Here is a 22,174-nt window from a genome sequence, read left to right on the forward strand (position 1 = left end):
CAGCGCAGCGACTCAGTGTGAAAGCACTCAGGGTTTCGCATTGGGATTGCAGATACAGCTTCTTTCAGGCGCTTTACAGGTGCTTTTTTTAATGCTTATGCCGCGTACCCACGATCAGTCCATCCGATGAGAACAGACCGATGGACCGTTTTCATAGGTTAACCGATGAAGCTGACTGATGGTCCGCCGCGCCTACACACCATCGGTTAAAAAACAATCGTATCAGAACGCGGTGATGTAAAACACAACGACGTGCTGAATAAAACGAAGTTCAATGCTTCCAAGCATGCGTCGACTTGATTCTGAGCATGCGTGGATTTTTAACCGATGGTCGTGCCTACTAACGTTTGGTTTTGACCTATCGGTTAGGAATCCATTGGTTAAATTTAAGGCAAGTTTGCTTTTTTTTAACCGATGGTTAAATAACCGATGGCGCCCACACGCGATCGGTTTTGACTGATGAAAACGGTCCATCAGACCATTCTCATTGGTTTAACCTATCGTGTGTACGCGGCATAAGACTCCTTTTTCAGGCACTTTAGTGTGAAAGCACTCGGGCTTTCACATTGGGATTGCAGATGCAGCTTCCTTCAGGCGCTTTACAGGCGCGTTATTTAACGCTAAAGCGCCCGAAAAACGCCCCAGTGTGAAACAGGACCCAAAGTAAAAAAAAGAAGATTCTTCATTTCCCCTTGTGGCCTGGGCAGCAGGGGGAAACATATAGTGCACATGGGAGTTGATCAGTATGGCAGAGGGGCAATTACTGGAACCGATCCCCAGTATTGCTCTCTTTGCAGCAGCTGAAAGCCAACAGGAAGGAGAGGAGAGGAAGCCAGCTTTCAGCTGCTGCAGAGAGTCATACTGGGGATTGGTTCCAGTAATTGCCCCCCGCTTTGCCAATCACCCTCCCTGCCCACATCCAATTCCTTCTGCTGCCTGGACCCCCCAGCTGGTCCAGGCCATGTATGGGGGGACTGGTACTACCCCTTTATCCACAGCCCTGTCCAGCACACATGCATTGCAGTACACCCCAACACACAGTAACGGTGCATGTCCATTTTTTGGACTTTTTGTGCATTGCCAGCTGATTCATTCAAATTGACAGCATTAATACAATGTGTGTTAATGTGCAAATACATTTGTTAAAGTGGCTGTATACCCTTAAAAAAAAAAAAAAAACCTGCAAGGAAAAGGCATAATGAGCTAGTATGACTAGCATACTAGCTCATTATCAATTACTTACCTTAGATCGAAGCCCCCGCAGCGGTCCTCGGACAAGTCCTCCGACACCACCATGATACCCGGAGCCGGAGTGACTTCCAGGTATCGCCGCTCCGGCGATATGATTGGCCAGAGCGGCAATGACGTCACTCCCATGCATGCGAGCGGAACGGCACGATCTCTGCGCATGCGCACATTTCCGGCACTTTACGGCAGGCTCCCATTCAGAAGCTGCCGCGCTCAGTGCGCCTGCGCTGTTATCTACAGCGCGCATGCGCCGTAGACATCGGCGCCCGCTTTTCTGCAAATATCTCCTTAACTATGTAGGTTAAGGAGATATCGCAAAGACCTACAGGTAAGCCTTAATGTAGGCTTACCTGTAGTTGCAAGTATACCATGAGGGTATACAACCACTTTAACACAACGTGCCTGGACATCAAAGTCTGAATGAGCCCAGAAAGTCTGCCATAAGGATTAAACAAAATATGGGAGCAAGGTACTGGATATGGATCTTCAGCATAGGCGTGCGCACAGGGTGTGCCAGGTCTGCCCAGGCACACCCTAATCACCCTTTACAGCACATATTCCCCCTACTTCCCTGGCTCCCTCCATCCCCCTGCAGTGCTACCAGCTTCCCTCCTTTCCCATCAGCTATTGCTGCAAGGATGTTTTAGGAAGAGTGGAGAAAGGGGCTGGTGAATATGTAATTGACCATCCCCTTCCCTTTCTGAAAGAACGTCATGGGTGATCAGTAGTGTGTGTTTGAGCTTTGGGGTGCACACCCTAATGCAATAGACTGTGCACACCTATGATCTTCAACATGGTAAAAAAAAAGGGAGTTCTTGATTTATTTAAATAGGTTTAGGTTCGGCAACTTTGCACATAGCAGGGGGCCCCCCCCCCGGGACAAAGGACACCCAACCTGAGAAGTCTAAATGTTGTTGAACCAGAATGGGCACCAAACAAATGAGTTCAGAAGTATTTTAGTAATCCCCAGGGGCGGACTGACCATTGAGTCACTCAGGCACTGCCCGAGGGCCCCATGCCACTAGGGGGCCCCATCAGGGTTGCCAGGCTCAGTAAAACCAGGGACGGTATGTAAAAATCTGTGTTTTTTTTTACATCTGTCCCTGATATGTTCGAAACCGACATGCTTTTGATGTGAAAATCCAGAGATTTTAGCTGCCCCGCCTCTGCACTGCCTCCTGGCGTGGTGGCCATCTGTAAGCCCGGGGGCCCCATAATCTTCTATTGCCCGGAGGCCCCATGAGTTGTCAGTCCGCCCCTGGTAATCCCATAGTAGACAACGGATAAAAAAGAAGGCTGCCAAACCATTTCAGAGGCCAAACAATCACACTTGATCAGAAATGTAGCAGTTATCAATGTGTCTACTGGACTCAGAGTAAAGACTCCTGGATAAATCTATCTGGTCCATCTGAGCAATGAAAACAGGTGAATGAGTTATAAGAGCTGTAAAACTGAATGACCCTTAAAGTTTGGTCAGTCTATAGGTGTCTGCATTTGTTGTGTTGTGTATATCGTTATACCATCACTTCCAGTTGGAACATTTGATGAGCATCTCACTTGTATGGGTGGCCTTACTGTTCCACAACCTGAATTCCTCAGTCTCTGGAATTGCCATGGAAATAATGTTAACTGTGAAGCTTAAATATAAAAAGACTGGCAAAAAAATTTTAGTTTTAGCTTTGAATAGAGTATGGAAGGGTTAGGACCACTGTCAGAGATAACTATCTGTGTCCTAACGGGGGAATTTCTCGATGGGCAATCTCTCTAATAGGGGCACAAACAAACTCAAAAGCACATTTTTATTAGAGGGGAAGAGAGGAAGAATTGGTACCTTGTACTTTATTACTGTCTGTGACTTCCTCTTTCACTGACAACTGATCTCCCATTTCTTGGACAGGCATAACAATGACAGAAAGTGAAGGAAAATGTACTTAATGGAGCCAGGCAGAAATAAAACCTCAACTATATAGAAAGCAGTAAGGGCAGGTTGTCACCCCACTGTTCATAGAGTCCAAAATTACATTTTATTAGATGACTATAAAAAAAAAAGCCAATGAACTTCAAGACTAAGGCCTCGTACACACGACCGAGTTTCTCGGCAAAAACCAGCAAGAAACTTGCTGGGAGATATTTTTTTGCCGAGGAAACCGGTCGTGTGTACATTTTCGTCGAGGAAACTGTTGAGAAACTCGACGAGCCAAAAAGAGAGCAAGTTCTCTATTTCGTCGACGGGAATGAAGAAACTTGCCTTGTCGAGTTCCTCGACAGCCTAACAAGGAACTCGACGAGGAAAACGATGTGTTTCGCCCGTCGAGTTCCTCGGTCGTGTGTACGAGGCTTTAGACATTTTCCCTACATGACCAGGAGAGATCAGAGGTCACCTATACCAATAACCTCTGGCCTACCTCTCTGGACTCCACCTCCCACCAACCCCAAATAACACGCTTTACTGCAAGAGGAGTTAAATGGTCCTAAGGCCTTTTATTATAGACAACGTACCAATAAATAACATATAAACATTACAGTTCAGTTGCAAGTCCTTGAAGATTAAACAAATAACTTTGTGCCTGTGGCACCATTTTGCTACGCTATGCCCCCAATTGCAAGAAATTGCCTCAGGGACATTCTCAGCTAACCTCAGACACCTTACAGGTCTACCACTACCTAGTCACCATTATTCGACTAAACCCAACTAGAGGACACCATACCAACAGATGGGTCCCCACCTTTTCCCAAAACAACAGATTTCAACCCATTCAAGGACCACAAACCACCAAAACCATCCAAACTACACCCAACCCCATGCCTACCTAAAAAAACATAAGGGAGGGAGGGACATTCATCCAATAGATTCAACTCTTCAGCTGATTCCATCAAACTCCTTCCTGGCCGCCTTGCTCCTATACTCTTCCCTGTCTCCCCCAGTCTACCCAGCCAATCCAGTAATTATTATTACCTTCTTCCCACTTTAAAACCTTTAACTCCACGCTGTTCCCCTTCTACCCTATCATGTAAGACCTGTGCTTAAAGTGTAAGTAAACCCCCCTTTTGTTTTCAGCCAAGGAAGCTGCCATCTTTGCCTCTGTTTGATCTACAACTGCCATGATGTTGCACATGTGATCAGTTATGACACCAGCCATTGGATGGTTTGACAGTTTGGTTGAGAGCACAACCAATGGGAGTGTTATATTTCCAGCATGCGCCAGAAATTAAACAATTTTTTTATGGATGGGTTTACTTCCGCTTTAATTAATTTATTTCCTAGCTCGGGGCCTTCCGTCAGAGCTACCAGGACCGGGACAAGGGGTGGGACACGACCGGATCTGTCCGCCGGACCAGTTCCAGCGGACAGATCCAGTCGTGTGTAGGCCCGAGCGGACAATTGTCCCGCGGATCGGACAGTTTCCAGCGGATAAAAATTTCTTAGCATGCTAAGAAATCTGTCCGCTGGAAACCTGTCCGTCGGACGTGTTCGGTCGTCTGTACAGACTCACCGGACACGTCCGACCGACCGCTATCCCTCGCATGCGTCGTACTGATTCGACGCATGCGTGGAAGCATTGAACTTCCAGGGCCACGCACATCGCCGCGTCATCGGCGACGGCGCGGCCACCCCCCGCGTATTGTTTACGCGCGGATTTCTGTCTGATGGTGTGTACAACCATCAGACAGAAATCTCCGGGCAGACATGTCCGCTGAAAACGGTCCGGCGGACCGGTTTCAGCGGATTATCCGCCCGTGTGTACGGGGCCTAAGGGAAAGGGGGGCGCAGTTTTGCATCTTTGCCCTGGGCGCTGGATGACCTTGTCCCGCCACTGAGAGCTACATACAACACAAGTGAGAAAATATAAAAGCTTGTATGAAATATAAAACTTATAAACAATATATTGTAAAATAATCAGTTTTATATTTTCCCTGTTGTAAATCAGATTAATTTACAACAGATTTTCCATAACATTAATTCTATATTTCATATGAACATTTACATTTTCTAACTTGTGTTACACTGGATATTAATAATAGAAGATCTAGTGCCTCTTATGCATGAACCCAGAAAAAAAAACCTGATTGAGACTTTTCCCTGCTCTTTCCAAAACAAAATGTAATTTGCCTGAGGTTAAGTTTAAACCTCACATTGTAAAAAAATTAAAAGTCTATTCTTTCCTACTGATGACTTTGTATATATACAACAAACTGACAGATTTACATTCTTCTGTAATGATGACCATACGAGAGCTGTTATAATAAAACATTCCAATATTTGCTCATTCTCCAAACAATGCCTGAGCCCTTTATACAACACATCAGTGGGTTTAAACCAACGAATTTCAGATTTTGTCTTTTTGCAGTGCGGCTCCCAAAATATAAGGCTGAATGGCCTGAGGGGCATGTTGCAGAATAGTCTTTATCAACCTTTTTTCACAGAGGTTCAATGCAGTGTTGGCTGGTTATCCACCCTTCCGCCCTCCCCCTACCCCACAAACCCCCCTCCCTTCCCCGGCAGCCCCAAGCCCACCCTGTTTTAAAAACTCTGGCTCTAATTACGTGCTTCAGAAAAAAAAAAACGGAATCCATGCATCCGGTAGACCAGGGGGCCGGACGCATGGATGGGGGGGCGGCGCCTGTGCACCCCTAATGGACAGGCCACCACTGGTTCAATGTGTGGTGCTTATCGATGCCCTGTAAACAAGTAAATTGAACCATAAAATCACAGCACACAATTAGGCATGGCCCAACTCCTGAAGAAGAAAGGTGCAATCCCTAAACCCCCCCTCCCCCTAAAACCAGGTGGACACCAATCCTTAGGGATCAGCTGATGCCTCTAAGTACTGGGTGAGGGCACTCTCGAAGAGAGACTCCCAGTTGGGGAGAAGAAAAAGACCTGTAAAGGCCAGGTCCTCCCCCAACATCATGGCAGGCCCCAATGAACCTATGTCCTCTTTCTTTCTGTGAAATGAAAAAAGACAATCCACACGTGCAATGTAAGGGTTTGTGCATAAATTGTGAAAAATGAATAAAACTTGCCAGGTTCAATAAACATGGTGACCTTTCAGTCAGTATAAAAATAGATCTAAGCTCTCCAAAAGGCCTCCTCAATAAGTGTAGTGGCAGAAAAGCAGTTGTGACGTGACCTAGTGCCAGTAAAACGCAGTGGGGTTCCAAAACCCATATTGTTTTTCTTGACCCCCTAGGGGGCGCCACTCCAAGGGGAAAACATCAATGGGATTCCCTTGAGCGCCTGCCAATAATTACTGTACAGCTTTGGGTACATTATCCTGATGGTCAAAGAGAAAAAGGCCCCTTTACATTGTTGGTCAGTAGGAAGAACCACAACCCAATCTGCCTCCTGTCCTGATTGTCCGGGAGGAGAAGCCGGAAGACAATAGTGAATAATGATTTGCTAATGTCACAAGTGGGTGGGTTTGGGGCGCAGTGCTCTGTGCCCCGAGCCCAAACCTTTTCAAGCCAATTAGAGCAACAGGCTCTAATCATGTGGCTTGAAAAAAAACCTCATAGAAACTTATGAGTTTGCTGCCCGGATACATCCCCGCGCCTCTGCCTTAGGGGCCGGCCGCTCCTGCAAAATCAAACTCTGGGGGGAGGGGGGGCTTGAATATAGATGGTTCTGTGACACAGCACCCAGCACATTAGGCAGTATAGATCTTGCAAGTTAGTTAAAGCCGGACAGATAGTTTTCATCTCCTGCCAAGGAACACCAATATTACTAATATAACTAAGCCTCCCTCCAAAAATGTATGTAAACTCAAACTGCATGAAAACGTTAGATATAACTCATAGGTGTGCACAGCCTATTGCATTAGACCCCATACACACCTGGCCTTTTTGTAGCTTGAAGCCTGAAGCTACAAAACGCTGGAGGGGAAAAAATCTATTATTCTTTATGGAGATGGTTCACATCTCCACTACAAAACACCTGAAGCCAGAGGTTCAAAAACGCCTGAAGCTCAAACAAATTCTGGGACTATTTTTTAGGCAGATTTGGGCGTTTTTCTGTTTTTAACATTGGTGACCCTAGACCTGTCCAAATTCGCGACAAAACGCGGTAAAAAAAACGCTGCAAATATCGCTGAAAAAAACGCTGAAAAACGTTACGCTCAAGTGTGAATGTAGCCTTAGGTTGTGCACCTCATAGCTCATGTATATATACTGACGGTAACAGTAGAGCAGTGGATGGTGTCAGTGGGGCAGAGATTGGTGTCAGTAGGGCAGTGGATGGTGTAAGATGCCCCATTAGGAGGCTTTGGGGAAATATCAGGGGTTTAAACAAGAGGAATCTGTGCCACACAGGGTGATTAGGGTGTGCCCAGACACACCCTGTGCACACACCTATGATATAACTATTCCTAAAAATATTCTTTCCCCTTCCTGCTACCTATCCTGCCTAACCTGTATAAAAAAAAGTATAGATTTCATGATATAATCTCATCCTGTAGTGTCACTTTTACTAATATCTGACAACCAAAGGGTTACAATGGTGTTTGGAGATGCAGCTGCAGCTCATAGCCCCTCTCTCTCTCCTTGGCTTTGTCCCCGTTTTACCCCGGCCGCACACAGCTCTGTGGGAAGATATGCTTTCCTATGCGTTCCCCTCACCAGTGTCATATTAAAGACATCTGCAGGAATATATTTGAGTTTTACGGGATTTAGTTAAAAAAAAAATTGAAAAAATTACATTGAAATACAATTATATACATTGGATGTACTTCTGCCTATTTATACCCAAAGGGCAAATTTGTTATATAATCCGGGTGCATTGAGTTTACATTGTAAATGTAAGTGGAGCCCATGGACAGCTTTGGTTTCAGGCTGACATGTATGAATCTGTCTGGTGTCCATTAGCATCCAGACATGATGTCACTTCCACAACAATGGGGACACCATGCAAACCCTATCCAAACCAGCATGTAAAAATAAACCTTGTACTGGTTAGTATTCTTCCACTGTACAGGCTTTGCACTGCCATCAGAAAAGCTTTGAGGGCCTCATGCACACTGGACGTTTTTACAGCAGCTGATTTTGGCTATAGATGTTTTTTATACAGTCATTAAACTCTCCATCATGTTATCCTATGTGTCCATGCACACATAGGCTGTTATCAGCAGTTTTGGGCAGTGGCGTTTTTGAGCAGAAAAAACCCCCCAAAACTAGTGGGTTCTGAGAGACGTTTTTCAGCTGTAGAGCTCTTACGCTGATAAACGTCGATTAACGCTCAAAAACTTCACTCACCAGCGTTTTTTTAAGTTTTTGATCCATTGAAAAAATAAAAAAAATAAAAAAAATGTCTTAAAAAACAAAAAAAGGTGGAAAAACGCTAATAAACGCTATTGCAAAAAAGTTGAAAAACTCACTGCAAAGCTACTGCCGTTTTTTAAACATGATTTTAACGTCCAGTGTGTATGAGGCCTCAAAATTTATAAGTATAAGCCCTAGGAGCAGTGGTGGTCAATTTTAAAATAACAGAGGGCTCTTAAGTGCATTTTGTCCATTGAGGTGCACTGCATGAAGTTAAGCAGTCCATTCAAAATAAATGGGTGATAATGCAATTCAGCGCCCTAAAAATGTTGATCCTGCTACATTTTTACCAAAATGCACTAAAATAGTGTCAGTGGCCACAGTTTTAACCACCAGCATTAGTGTCAGTGGAGGCAATAATAACCCCCAGAATTAGTGTCAGTGGAGACCATAAGCCCCCAGCATTGGTATCATACCAACATATCAAAATGCACTAAAATAGTGTCGGTGGTGGCCACAGTTTTAACCACCGGCATTAGTGCCAGTGGAGACAATAAGCCCCCAGCATTGGTATCAGTGTCCACAATAATAGCCCCCAGAATTAGTGTCAGTGGAGACCATAAGCACCCAGCATTGGTATCGGTGACCACAATAATAGCCCCCCAGCATTGGTATCAGGGACCACAATAAAAAAAAACAGCATTGGTGTCAGTGGACACATTTATATATCCCAGCATTGGTGGCAATGACCATATTAATAGCCCCCAGTATTGGTGTCAGTGACTACAGTTATAGTCCCCAGCATTAGAGTCGGTGACGACAATAATAGCCCCTAGCATTGGTGTCAGTGTATACAGTAATAGCCCCCGCTGGTGTCAGTAACAGTGCTGTTACCCCTCCTGCACTGGTTCTTAAAAGCAAATACAACAGGACAAATCTCCTCAAGAGAGGTGCACTGGCCAAAGACAATCAATACTCTTCAACAGATACCACTTTTGCACCAGTTTTGCTGCCCCCTGCAGGCCGGGAAAACAGAGGCTGAACCAACCTAGCGCATTACCTTTGTGATAGCTTTTATTATGTAAACATAGACAAATGCATACTCACAAACAACATCTGCAATAAGGCACATCAAAGTCCACAATACACTTGAAGCAGCCTGGTCACTTAGGCCAGTGGTTTCCAACCCTGTCCTCAAGTACCCCCAACAGGCCATGTTTTGGAAATTTCTCTTCGATAAAATAGCTGTCCAAAATACCAAGCCATTGACTCTGATTTAAAGCCCTTGTGCAAGATAAAGGAAAACCTGCAAACATGGCCTGTTGGGGGTATTTTGGAACAGGGTGGAGAACCACTGACCTAGGCAAGTCCCAAACCTATGAAGACCATCCGAGCGGCTGACGTGTTTCAAAGGGGGGAAATCGCCTCTTTTTCAGAGCCAAATGTGAGTATGCGTTTGTCTTTTTTACAAAGATAATTTGCTAGACTGGTTCTTAAAAGCAGTACTATTTAACCTCTTCCTTCCTGTTGGTGGTTACTGGCAGTGTTTTTTTTTTAATACTCCCACCATTAGTGGTCAGGACAATGGCACCAGAATGTAACCTCTCCCCCCCCCCCCAGCACTAGTGATTGAAGTGACAGTGAAATTCACCACTCATTGGTGTCAGTGGCTACAATAAAACCCCCAATATTACTGTCAGTCACAAATATAACCCTTTACGTTGGTGTCTGTAACCACAAAAATAACCCCCACCATTGGTGGCCAGTTCAGTGCCACTAAAATGTAAACCTCCCCCAGCCCTCCCCAGCAGTATTAATTAAAAGTCCCCAACACTTTTGAATGGCCTTTTCCTGACAATCCTCTCCAGGCTGCGGTCATCCCTGCTGCTTGTGCACCTTTTTCTTCCACACGTTTCCCTTCCACACAACTTTCTATTAATGTGCTTTGATACAGCACTTTGGGAAAATCCAACTTCTTTTACAATTGCCCTTTGAGGCCTTCCCTCCTTATGGAGGGTGTCAATGATGGTTTTCTGCACAGCAGTCTTTCCCATAATTGTGATTCCTAATGAACCAGACTGAGAGACCATTTAAAGGCTCAGGAACCCTTTGCAGGTGTTATGGCTTAATTAGCTGATTATACTGGGACACTTTGAGCCTAGAATATTGCACCTTTTCACAATATTCAAATTTTTTGAGATTGTGGATTTGGGGTTTTCATGAGCTGTAAGCCATAATCATCACAATTGTGACAAATCATGGCTTGGACTATCTTGCTTTGCATGTCATGAGTCTATCTCATACATTAGTTTCACCTTTTAAGTTGCATTAGTGAAATAAATGAACTTTTGCACGATATTCAAATTTTTCGAGTTTCACCTGTATGCCCAGGATAACGTCACGACTGAAATAAAACCCTATTGGATGATTGCACACCCCTGTAAAATTGGTCTACAGTATATGCATGCCTTTTCCTTGTAGGTCCTATAAGTGAGACTGTCATGGAAAACGGCCGGTGAGGAGCTGTTGGGTTCCTCCATCTATGTACAAAGTAATTTGTAAACTGTCCAATAGAGAGAAAGCTGGGCCATGAAATTACTTTCCGAGTAAACAGAGCCAAAAGATGTTGAGCTCTGCATTATACGAATGGTAATTACTAGGAAATTTGTTGGGAGGTATACACTGTTAGGCCCCTTACACACGGTCGGACAAAACCGATGAGAATGGTCCGACGGACCGTTTTCATCGGTTCACCGCTGAAGTGGCCTGATGGTCTGATGATGCGTACACACCATCGTTCCAAAAACCGATCGGGTCAGAACGTGGTGACGTCAAACACACGACGTGCTGAATAAAATGAAATTCAATGCTTTCAAGCATGCCTCGACTTGATTCTGAGCATGCACGGGTTTTGAACCGATGCTTTTCTGTACTAACCATCGGTTTGGTCCGATCGGGTAGCGGTCCATCGGTTCGGTTTTGAAGCATGTTTTAAAATTTTGGACCGAAGGAAAACAGACCGATGGCCTATACACACGGTCGGTTTGGTCTGATGAAACTGAACTTCGGTTCATTCTCATCGGTTCGGTCCGACCGTGTGTACGGGGCCTAAGGGTGTAGAGTTTTGAGTTAAAGCAGGATCTTGTTCATAGTATGCTTATTGGTGCAATAATATGTACTTATCCAAAACTGATATTTAATAAATGGTGGAGAGAATGTTGCTGACTAGACCTGTGCAAACTATTGCCTAGGTTTGCCCAGCATACCTTCCCATTGCTTCCTTGCCACTCTGTTTTCCTAAGAGAAATACCCAATACTTTCAGGTATGTAGGCTTGCTCCTCTTCCTCCCACATGACAGTGCAAGCGCTTGGCAATTGACCTAGAGCTGTCTCATGCAGACAGGGAAAGAGTCCTCAGCCCTGTGCAAGTTCCAACTGGCATCAAATTGGAGCCTATGCAGGCTTTATTCTGTACATTGCCGCCAGTGAAAAGAGCAGGGGAAAGGGGGAGTTAGGCATGTGAAGAAAGTAAAAATGGCTGCAGGGGCCAGCTTTAAATTGCTTTGCCCTAAAAAGGGAAAATCTCAGCTTAAACTGGTTTAGTTGATTCGTTTTCCAAGTCTGAGTGTCTCAGAGTGCTGAAAAATAGCAAAAAAGTTGACTGATACCTAACCAAAGCCATTCATCTTATCATCCTGCCTGCTTAAAATATTTATTAAAAAAATTAATAAATGGTAAAAAATAATGTACATTTTGGATTGGGTCACATGATCCCAGCTGTAAATTGCACAATTCCTTTAAAAAAAAATCTGTGGTTCTTTAATTGCGTATGTAGAGGGTCTGGTTTAAGCATTTAGCATAGCAACTACAGGACTTGTGTGTAGCCCATTTGCCCAGGTTTTCTTCTCTGGGGTGCCCGTTCTACTAGGACCGAGGAAAAAATATATATATTAAACAACGTTTTTTTCAACCCGATTATTGTTAAGCCGGCCTTGCCTACACACGATGGAAAAAAAAAAGGTTTAGGAAAGCGCGTGACGTACAACACGTACAACGGCACTATAAAGGGGGAAGTTCCGTTCAGACGGCGCCACCCTTGGGGCTGCTTTTGCTGATTTTGTGTTATTAAAAGTTTGGTGAGAGACGAATCGCGCTTTTCAGTCTTCGTGCTTTTCAGTCTGTTACAGCGTGATGAATGTGCTATCTCGATTATGAACGCTAGTTTTACCAGAACGAGCACTCCCATATCATAACTTGCTTCTGAGCATGCACGTTTTTTTCACATCGTTAAAGCCCACACACGACCATTTTTTACAACGTTAAAAACGATGTGAACAATGTTCTAAATTTTTAATGCCTATTTTTTACGTCGTGAAAAATGCTCTGCAGCCCACACACAATCATTTTTAATGATGTTAAAAAAAGTAATTTTTTTACATCCCGAAAAACGGTCGTGTGTACGCGGCATAAGCCCCTTCTGCACATACCTAGGCATTTGGCCATGTGACCAGCCACTGTGCCGTGAAGGTCTTTTTAGGGCATAAAACATTACAGGGCTTTTTTCTTTGGCTTGTAGCATTTGTAAGAACCAGAGTAATTAGAATGTAAAAGTGTTAATTGGGCCAGTTCTCAGTACATTTGATGAACTGATAAATGGTGTTCAAAATTTCATTTGCTTTTACCATTCATTTTTGGAGTGAATGGACTTTCCCAAAAACCACATATGGAAATTTGCTCCTTTGAGAAACTTTTTCCAGCCAGCTTCCTCAAATTTTCTTATCACTACAGTTGAAAATGAACCTCGATCTGACCCTGCTAACGATTAGAAAATTAAACAAATGTTATTCACAAGAAATATAGCAAACAAAATTGTACTTATTTTTGGCCAGCTTTAGTTTAGGTATAGGTCCTCCTGAAGTGCCAGGGTGGAGAAGGAGAAATGCCAGTGTACCATTAACAAGAAAGTAAAGTTTAGCTAACTTCATGACGGCGTGCACTAGGTCTGTCACAAAAAAAGTCTTCTCTCTTACAGGAGATAAAATTAAATTATTGCGATTCCAGAGTGTGTGGCTCCAAGTGTGCACCGGAGCCCTGGGATGCTGGTGTCACTGGACAGCTGTGATCCTATGCTAGTAGTGGCCCACAGCCAGTCAGCGTAGTTCCCAGATGTATAATCACAGTTATAGCATGCCAGACTGTTGCAGTGAGAAAGCACTTTGTAAATAAATCTGATTTCTCCCTCTTTCCATCTTATGAGATTAATTTGAGCTGGAAAAAAAACAGACCTCCACTTTATTTCATCTATGGTATGTAAAAAATGGTACCATCAAAATTTAATTTTTCATTAAATATATGGCATCAGACTAAATATTTATTTATCTGTACGATAAAACAACAAGGTCAGTTAGCCTTACAATAAATTTTCAATCATGTAAAATTTATACTCATTCTCCTACTTGCGAACCTAAAATGAAGGTCATACAAAACACTCTAAAGTCCCATTGTGAAGTCCAAGTGAGAAGACAGTCTCACCTCAGGTGTAATGTCCCAATCTACCTTGCATTCTTAATCTATAGATAAGCCTATATCTGTGGAAATGTGTAGCATTTTTTTCCTATTGAGGATTTAAATGGAAAACATATGAGATCAGCTAGTTAGAGCCAAATCAAAGAATATTGGTTGGTCAGGAGCCAACCAAGGTCAAGCCATAGGAGTTGACAATTAGGTACCAAATCTGGAGGGTCTGACTTGGTTTGGAGTCAAGTAGTGGGCAGAAAGTCAATCTAGGCAGCAAAGTTTCATAAGCTTTTTTATAGCAAAGTAAGCTATGAAATACAGAAATTCAGATAACGAAAAGGCCACACACTCATATATCAGAAATTGTAACCTATATCAGGCAACTATTGAAAGCAGGCACAGTCCCGTTAATGGCGTGGTGACCAATCAGGAGTAATCTGGGGAAGTATGAATCAAAGTTCAAAGATTTTGTTGCAGCCTCACATGTGATTGTGCACCTACTAAGAGGCAGGCGGGGACTGTCTGTCCAAGTGCATAAATAGGTGCAGGTTGGGCAGTTGAGCAAGTACGTGATGGAACTTGTTGTGGATAGGAGGAAAGAGAGGCATGACTGACACCTAGTTATGGAGATCAACTTTGTAAGGAGCCCATACAAATGGTCCTAGTTTCATCCTGGGTCCTGTGGGCAAATAGTAAAATTACCTCCATGTGGCTACAAAAGAATGTGCCTTAACACCATTGTTACTTTAACTGGACATGACAATAAGTGTACTAAAAGACGGCAAATGACACCACACAAAGATATTTATGGAACCAAGATCCACCTCTGCATGGGGCCTCTTTCTTATGCCATTGGCTTACAAAGTTAAGTTTAGTTTTTTTATGAATCAAGGATATCTTAGTGTGCAGCATAATTTTCTTCTTATTATACAGGGGGCTTGGGAGCCTTCATATACCTGACCCTTTGAGTACTGCTAAAATAAGGAATACCGCTGTTTAAGCAGTGGTTGTCGGTTGTTTCACACTGGAAGTTGCAGGACAAAAATCATTGTGTCTTTAAAGACTTTTGAAATAAGCTTGGGTTAGGGCTTAAACTCGTGCTTAAGGTTTTAAAAGGTCCCATGTATAAAGATATCTGAGCCTAGAATAATCAGAGGGTTGATTAAAGTCATTTGTATTTAGAATCCAGACTTGTCTATCTACATTCCATTTGTTAGTACAGTTTTTCTCAACCTTTTTAAAATGGAGGAACCCTTGAAATAACTTTGTGATCCCAGGGAATCCCTGCTGATACAGTATATACAATATCTACAGCTCATGGTACATTAGTGTGATGGCCACTTGGAAGAATAGTGCTTACATTTGTATTCATTGGGGAGAATTTCATCCTTACAGATACTTAAAATGATCATTGTTGTCAGTAGTTACTTTATTGTTTGCTTAAGGAAACCCTAGCAACCTCTGAAGGAACCCTAGTTGAGAAAGGCTGTGTTAGTAATTTAAATCTGAACTCTAGGTATGATTTTTGTTACATAGGTACTTTGGTCCAGCTTGGATCAATGTAATTATGCATAAATTATCTCTGGCCGTATCCTCACATTTGTCCTGCAAGGATTTGTGGCTGTTTGTGTTACTTATTTATAAAGAATACCACCATTTACTGCTCTGATTTGTTAGTACATTGCTAAGCATAGCCTCTAGGCTACTGTTAGGATGTGGTTTGTAACAGGAAATGTCTGCCATCTATTTCATTGAGGGAGTTAGCTTCTCAATAAAGTATTAATTGGTATGAACATTACTTTCTTAATATGATAAACATACATTGTCATTATCTTCTAAATGTTCACTTTTTTTAGGTGAGAAGGCAAACATTGTTAAGTGGTTAAAAAATTGTTAATGAACTTAAACAAATACCAAAGCATATAATCTATTTGTTAACTAACTTGTTAACCACAGGTTGAGCATCCCCTTTGTTGGTTTACTATTCAGGAGTTTGCATGTTTTGCTTTAATTCTGCTGATAGAAATGCTTTGTTTTTTTGCCACTTGTAAATATATATACCGTATATATATATATATATATATATATATATATATATATATATATATATACACACACAGTATATATATATACACACTATATTACCAAATGTATTGGAACACCTGTCCTTACATTGCACATGAACTTTAATGGCATCACAGTCTTAGTTCGTAGGGTTCAATATTGAGTTGGTTCACCCTTTGCAGCTATAACAGCTTCAACTCTTCTGGGAAGGCGGTCCACAAAGTTTAGGAGTGTGTCTATGGGAATGTTTGACCATTCTTCCAGAAGCACTTTTGTAAGGTCAGGCCCTGATGTTGGACGCTAAGGTCTGGCTCGCAGTCTCCGCTTTTATTCATCCCAAAGGTGTTCTATCGGGTTGACGTCAGGCCAGTCAAGTTCCTCCATCCCAAACTTGCTCATCCGTGTCTTTATGGACCGTGCTTTGTGCACTGATGCGCAATCATGTTGGAACGGGAAGGGGTCCTCCCCAAATTGTTCCCATAAAATTGGGAGCATGAAATTGTCCAAAATGTCTTGATATGCTGACGCCTTAAGAGTTCCCTTTACTGGAACTAAGGGGCCAAGCCCAACCCCTGAAAAACAACCCCACGCCATAATCCCCCCTCCACCAAATGATTTGGACCAGTGCACAAAGCAAGGTCCATAAAGACATGGGTTAACGAGTTTGGGGTGGAGGAACTTGTCTGGTCTGCACAGTCCTGACCTCAACCTGCACAGTCCTGACCTCAAAGAACACCTTTTGGGTGAATTAGAGCGGAGACTGTGAGTCAGGCCTTCTCATTCACATTAGTACCTAACCTCACAAATGCGCTTCTGGAAGAATGGTCAAACATTCCCATAGACACACTCCTGAATCTTGTGGACAGCCTTCCCAGAAGAGTTGAAGCTGTTATAGCTGCAAAGGGTGGGCCAACTCTATATTAAACCCTACGGACTAAGACTGGGATGTCAATAAAGTTCATCATGTGCGTCTAAAAGCAGATGTCCCAATACTTTTGACAATATAGTATATATCTATATATATATATATATATATATATATATATATATATATATATATACATACAGCACAGACCAAAAGTTTGGACACACCTTCTCATTCAAAGAGTTTTCTTTATTTTCATGACTATGAAAATTGTAGATTCACACTGAAGGCATCAAAACTATGAATTAACACATGTGGAATTATACATAACAAAAAAGTGTGTTCTAGGTTCTTCAAAGTAGCCACCTTTTGCAGCAGACACATCTCTAGAACTGGTAAGAGGAGACTGTGTGAATCAGGCCTTCATGGTAGAATATCTGCTAGGAAACCACTGCTAAAGAAAGGTAACAAGCAGAAGAGACTTGTTTGGGCTAAAGAACACAAGGAATGGACATTAGACCAGTGGAAATCTGTGCTTTGGTCTGATGAGTCCAAACTTGAGATCTTTGGTTCCAACCCCCGTGTCTTTGTGCGACGCAGAAAAGGTGAACGGATGGACTCTACATGCCTGGTTCCCACTGTGAAGCATGGAGGAGGAGGTGTGATGGTGTGGGGGTGCTTTGCTGGTGACACTGTTGGGGATTTTTTCAAAATTGAAGGCATACTGAACCAGCATGGCTACCACAGCATCTTGCAGCGGCATGCTATTCCATCCGGTTTGCATTTAGTTGGACCATCATTTATTTTTCAACAAGACAATGACCCCAAACACACCTCCAGGCTGTGTAAGGGCTATTTGACCAAGAAAGAGAGTGATGGGGTGCTGCGCCAGGTGACTACCTCTTGAAGCTCATCAAGAGAATGCCAAGAGTGTGCAAAGCAGTAATCAAAGCAAAAGGTGGCTACTTTGAAGAACCTAGAATATGAAATATATTTTCAGTTGTTTCACACTTTTTTGTTATGTATAATTCCACATGGGTTCATTCATAGTTTTGATGCCTTCAGTGTGAATCTACAATTTTCATAGTCATGAAAATAAAGAAAACTCTTTGAATGACAAGGTGTGTCCAAACTTTTGGCATGTACTATATATATAAACTAAAACTTTATACACAATACCTAACTTTAAAGCTTACCTCTTTTTGTCTTTTACAGTCCTGGTTCCTTTGATATCACCGCCGAGCTGCAAATCTATGAGCGGACGGAACAAAGATTTGTGACAGAGACACCCACCCTCCATATACACACTTGACTTCAGGAAAGTCTTCCCCAGAGCAAGCATGGAACACTATGACCCTCATCACAATGCGTGCGTGGAAAAAAAAAGAAGAGAGGGCAGAACTGCACTGTTTAACACCCTCTGGTAGTGAAGGGAAAATACCATGCCCTTTTCTCCCCTTACCTCTCATCTCTGCTATTTTTTGTCTTGTCATACCCCATCCTCACCTTTGCATATTCACCTAGGGTCACCGTGTCTGTACCTCCTTCTGTAGGGTGATATAAAAATACTCAAGAGAGAGTTTAGGACACGCCACCTGTTTCTCCAGCTACAGGGTGATACAATGATACAGCCAAGAGTGAGGAGTGAAATCTATTTGGCTCTGCCAACTCACTACAAGGTGACCAAGTGAGCAGTATGTGTTGTCACCCTAACAAACGTAATTAATATGTTGCCACTGATTCTTGATAATTTGGGTGGGAAGATATAAATGATTTCATAATGCAAAACAAATTCCACAAAAGTTTTCAGTTTTTGCTTTTGGCCATTTTGGCAGTTTTTTAAAATAAAAAATTAGGATTTTTTAAGCATCGTCTGTGTTCCAAAAAAAAAAAAAACCTTAAATAACACAATTTATACGGTCTTTATGGGCTTAATGGCAAGGGACAATGATACAACTTCAAGCAAATAAGTGCAATGACTTCAAATAGTTTAGAACTTTTTTTTTTGCTAAAAAAAAGTTACTATTTAAAAGCACGATTTTTTTTAAAGGAAAAACTTTTTTCTTTTTCTTTTCTGAAAGTCCTTTAATTTCCCAGTGGACTCTAAAAAAAATTGGGAATCTGTCTGCCTTCAGACAATAACATTTTTAGACTTTTTTTTCTTGCACTAAAGATCTTGTTGTTATTATTTCTGTGTTTAGCATTTGTTTTACCCTTTGCACTATTTTTAAGTTCTCTGTAAAAAAAAAAAAAGAACAAAGCATGAAATGTTTAATAAATCTGCAGCGGAATAACAAATATATAGAAATTGGTATCCTCTTTGTGGTTAGGGGGGCTGGGGGTGGGGGGGATTTAGTATTTTACAAAAATTTCAGAAGGTAAAAAAAAATTCTGATATTTGGCTAAAGCGCCACATATGTAATTAAGGCTGTAAAATCTGGCAGTCCGTTGTGGCAAAATTTTGGGTATTTAGGAAGCATAACAAAAAAAAAATGAATTCAATTTTATTAAATGTTAACTACACAATAATTAATGCATTAATTATATTTGATAAAGAAAAAAACAGTTTATTAAATATTTTACAGCTTGTTAATCCTCTGTTATATTTAGAATTTTTCTGGAAATACTACATGGAAAAACAAGTGTCTGTCAAAGGTTACAGTGTCATTTTAAGGCTCTACAGACAAAATAAGACCTAGAAGTTTTTGCCAAATGTTAAATTCACGTAGCTAGGAAAAAAATTATGACAGTCCTATTCTAGTTTGTCGAACAATCTTTTTATGTGATTTATTTTGAGAACTGATGGAATTTATAATTATATGCTGCTGGTTAACATCTATATTTAATGAGTGGATGTAAGATTTTGGGACTGAATATTTTTTACGAAAAAAAAAAAAATACAAAATATCTTTATCCCATAGTTGCTTTGCTTTTATTTAAAGACCACATTTGAAAACCAACGTTAAAGCATTATGCACTTTTTTCTTTTAGTTTGCCCAATGTTCTAGGATTCTTTAGGGTGTGTGTGTAGGGTGGGGTGTTAAGGGATGCAGAAAGCTCTTGGTCTATTTTTTATCAATATAAGGTTACTGTTTTACTCAGCTTTTAAAATCTACAGGTAACTGGAATTTAAAAACAAATAAATAATAATTTCAGATAGGGAGTGCCTTATATGCGTATTTTTTTGGAACAAAAAAAAAAAAACAGGGATAAGCTCTGCTGAAAAGAATTCCCCCTAACTGGAAGATATCCCTGTATTTCCCCAGCAAGAGGGTGTTATGGTGGAATTTTATACCAGCCTGCATAGTGCCTTTCTATAATATTGTAGTGGAGTTGTTAGAAGCTGGGACACTGCTAAATTAACTGGTCATTTTCTTTTCTTAAACGCTTCTTTAAAAAAAAAAAGTAAGCCTTTTTTTTAAACAATATGTTAAAGCAAAAAAAAGTTCAAGCAGTTTGAATTCCTCAGTTTAGCACTATGGCATCCAAATTTGCTTTCTTCAAACCCAAAGGGAAGGAATTAGGGCTTTTGGTCAAGATAAAAAGGGGTTAATCCTAGGGCTGGAATTTTAGATTTATAGTATCACAATTAGCCTGATATCAGATAATTAAGATTTAAAACTCTCCGACATTTGTATTGGGTTGTAGAAAACATTTTCTTACAATTTTTATGTTATCATTTTTACATTATAAATTGTTAAATCCATTCAAACTGAGGGACTGGCCTTTAATTTTTTAATTTGAAACTTTTTTTAATCACTAATTCAAACTGATTCATAAGTATAGTGAAATCAATCTTAAGAATTTTTATTTGGTAGCAGTAAGCTTTTTTTTTTATTATTATTATTATTATTATTATTAAATCAGCCTGCCCCTGACTGGCCAGTACACGTTTTATATGAAATTAAAAACAAAAATAATTTTAGAATTTTAAAGGTATTTTATTTCAAGGCTTGGTGTGTAAAAAAAAAATTATTAGCACAAAGTGCATTTAACCCATTAGCATTTAAGTTACATATAATTGCATTTTGATTCAAAGTATTGTAAATAAGGAATAGATATTTCCTTTCACCTTTGTGGATAAAGAGTAAAACAGCTGACTTAATAAAAAAAAAAGGCCATGATCTGTTCCCTTATGAAGGTACAAGGTTCTTGTAGCTCTCAAGAAAGGCAGCATTATATATATATATATTATATAAAAATATATATATATATATATAAAAATATATCATTACATTGCATATCCAGAATGGAAATCCCCCTCTTTTCCTCATTTGGTATTTGACCCACCTCTACCCCTTTTACCTTCCTTTTACCTCTCTCTTCATTCTAAACATATTACCACTGTGTACGCTCCACCGCTCTCTACAGAATGTGTAAATGGAATGCTTGTTGTCAGTATAGCGCCCTCTTCTGTACAATTATTCCTACTATCTTAATCCTCAATCTCCTCACCAATTTTACCACCTAATATAACCTCACTTACATTCGCCTACTGGCCTCATCATCTCTCTTTCTGACTTTTCTAAAACCATGTAAACTAATCCCCATTTTTATTCTCATCATTTTCGCTCAGTTTTCTAAAACTTGCTTTCACTCCTCTCAACACTTGTAATCTAGTCCTACCCCACTTATTATCTAAGCCTCAACCTTTCCTATCTACTCTTTCATTTCACTACATTTCACCCCTTTAATTCATATTCTCTTAAACCCCACTCCCCCTTCCCCCATCCCCCCTACCCTCTTATCTGTGTATTTTATCCCTGCTTGAAATATTATCGGTTTTATTTTTTTTTATACGTTTTTTAATCTCCCTCGTACCCAAATCGCGTCAGCCCACCCTTGCCCAGTATTCAACCCTTCCCCTGTGCTTTCCCATTGGATGGCTATTATTATGTGTATGTGAAATAAAATCATTTCCTGGAAGTAAACTTGGATATGTCTCAGTTTGTTGGCGAATGCATACAATGAGTATTACCCATGCCAGATGCCTGAAGTATGAAATTATGCATGTTAAGAGATGATAACTTAAAGTCTAACTTAAAGGCTAAGTTCACTGTTTTTTCCCCTCTAAATTCCAGCTCCCCTTTGTACCAATAAAGCATTAATGTAAAAAATAAATAAAATAAAAAAACAGCTTTCAATTATTCTACACAAGCTTACCTCATTCTCTTCATAGATGTTTAAACACACGGCTTGATTACTTCTGTCTTACTTCCTGGTTAG

At 41.2% G+C, this 22,174-nt stretch overlaps 1 protein-coding gene across 9 annotated transcripts in view; it reads left to right on the forward strand.

Annotated features, from left to right (window-relative positions):
• The window catches only part of NFIX (nuclear factor I X), a 273,828-nt gene extending 251,949 nt beyond the window's left edge, over nucleotides 1-21,879 (forward strand). For 6 of the 9 annotated variants that reach the window (XM_040346497.1, XM_040346496.1, XM_040346500.1 and 3 more), the window contains one exon: nucleotides 18,164-18,275. In XM_040346497.1, coding sequence (XP_040202431.1) covers nucleotides 18,164-18,178 — 15 coding nt within the window. In that variant the 3' untranslated portion in view covers nucleotides 18,179-18,275. Of the gene's footprint in view, nucleotides 1-18,163 lie in introns of all 9 variants that reach the window. The other 3 variants (XM_040346502.1, XM_040346503.1, XM_040346501.1) reach the window with 2 other exon arrangements.
• Nucleotides 21,880-22,174: the final 295 nt, after the last annotated feature.

This window comes from Rana temporaria, chromosome 3, assembly GCF_905171775.1.
Source record: "Rana temporaria chromosome 3, aRanTem1.1, whole genome shotgun sequence".
Classification (NCBI taxonomy): domain Eukaryota; kingdom Metazoa; phylum Chordata; class Amphibia; order Anura; family Ranidae; genus Rana; species Rana temporaria.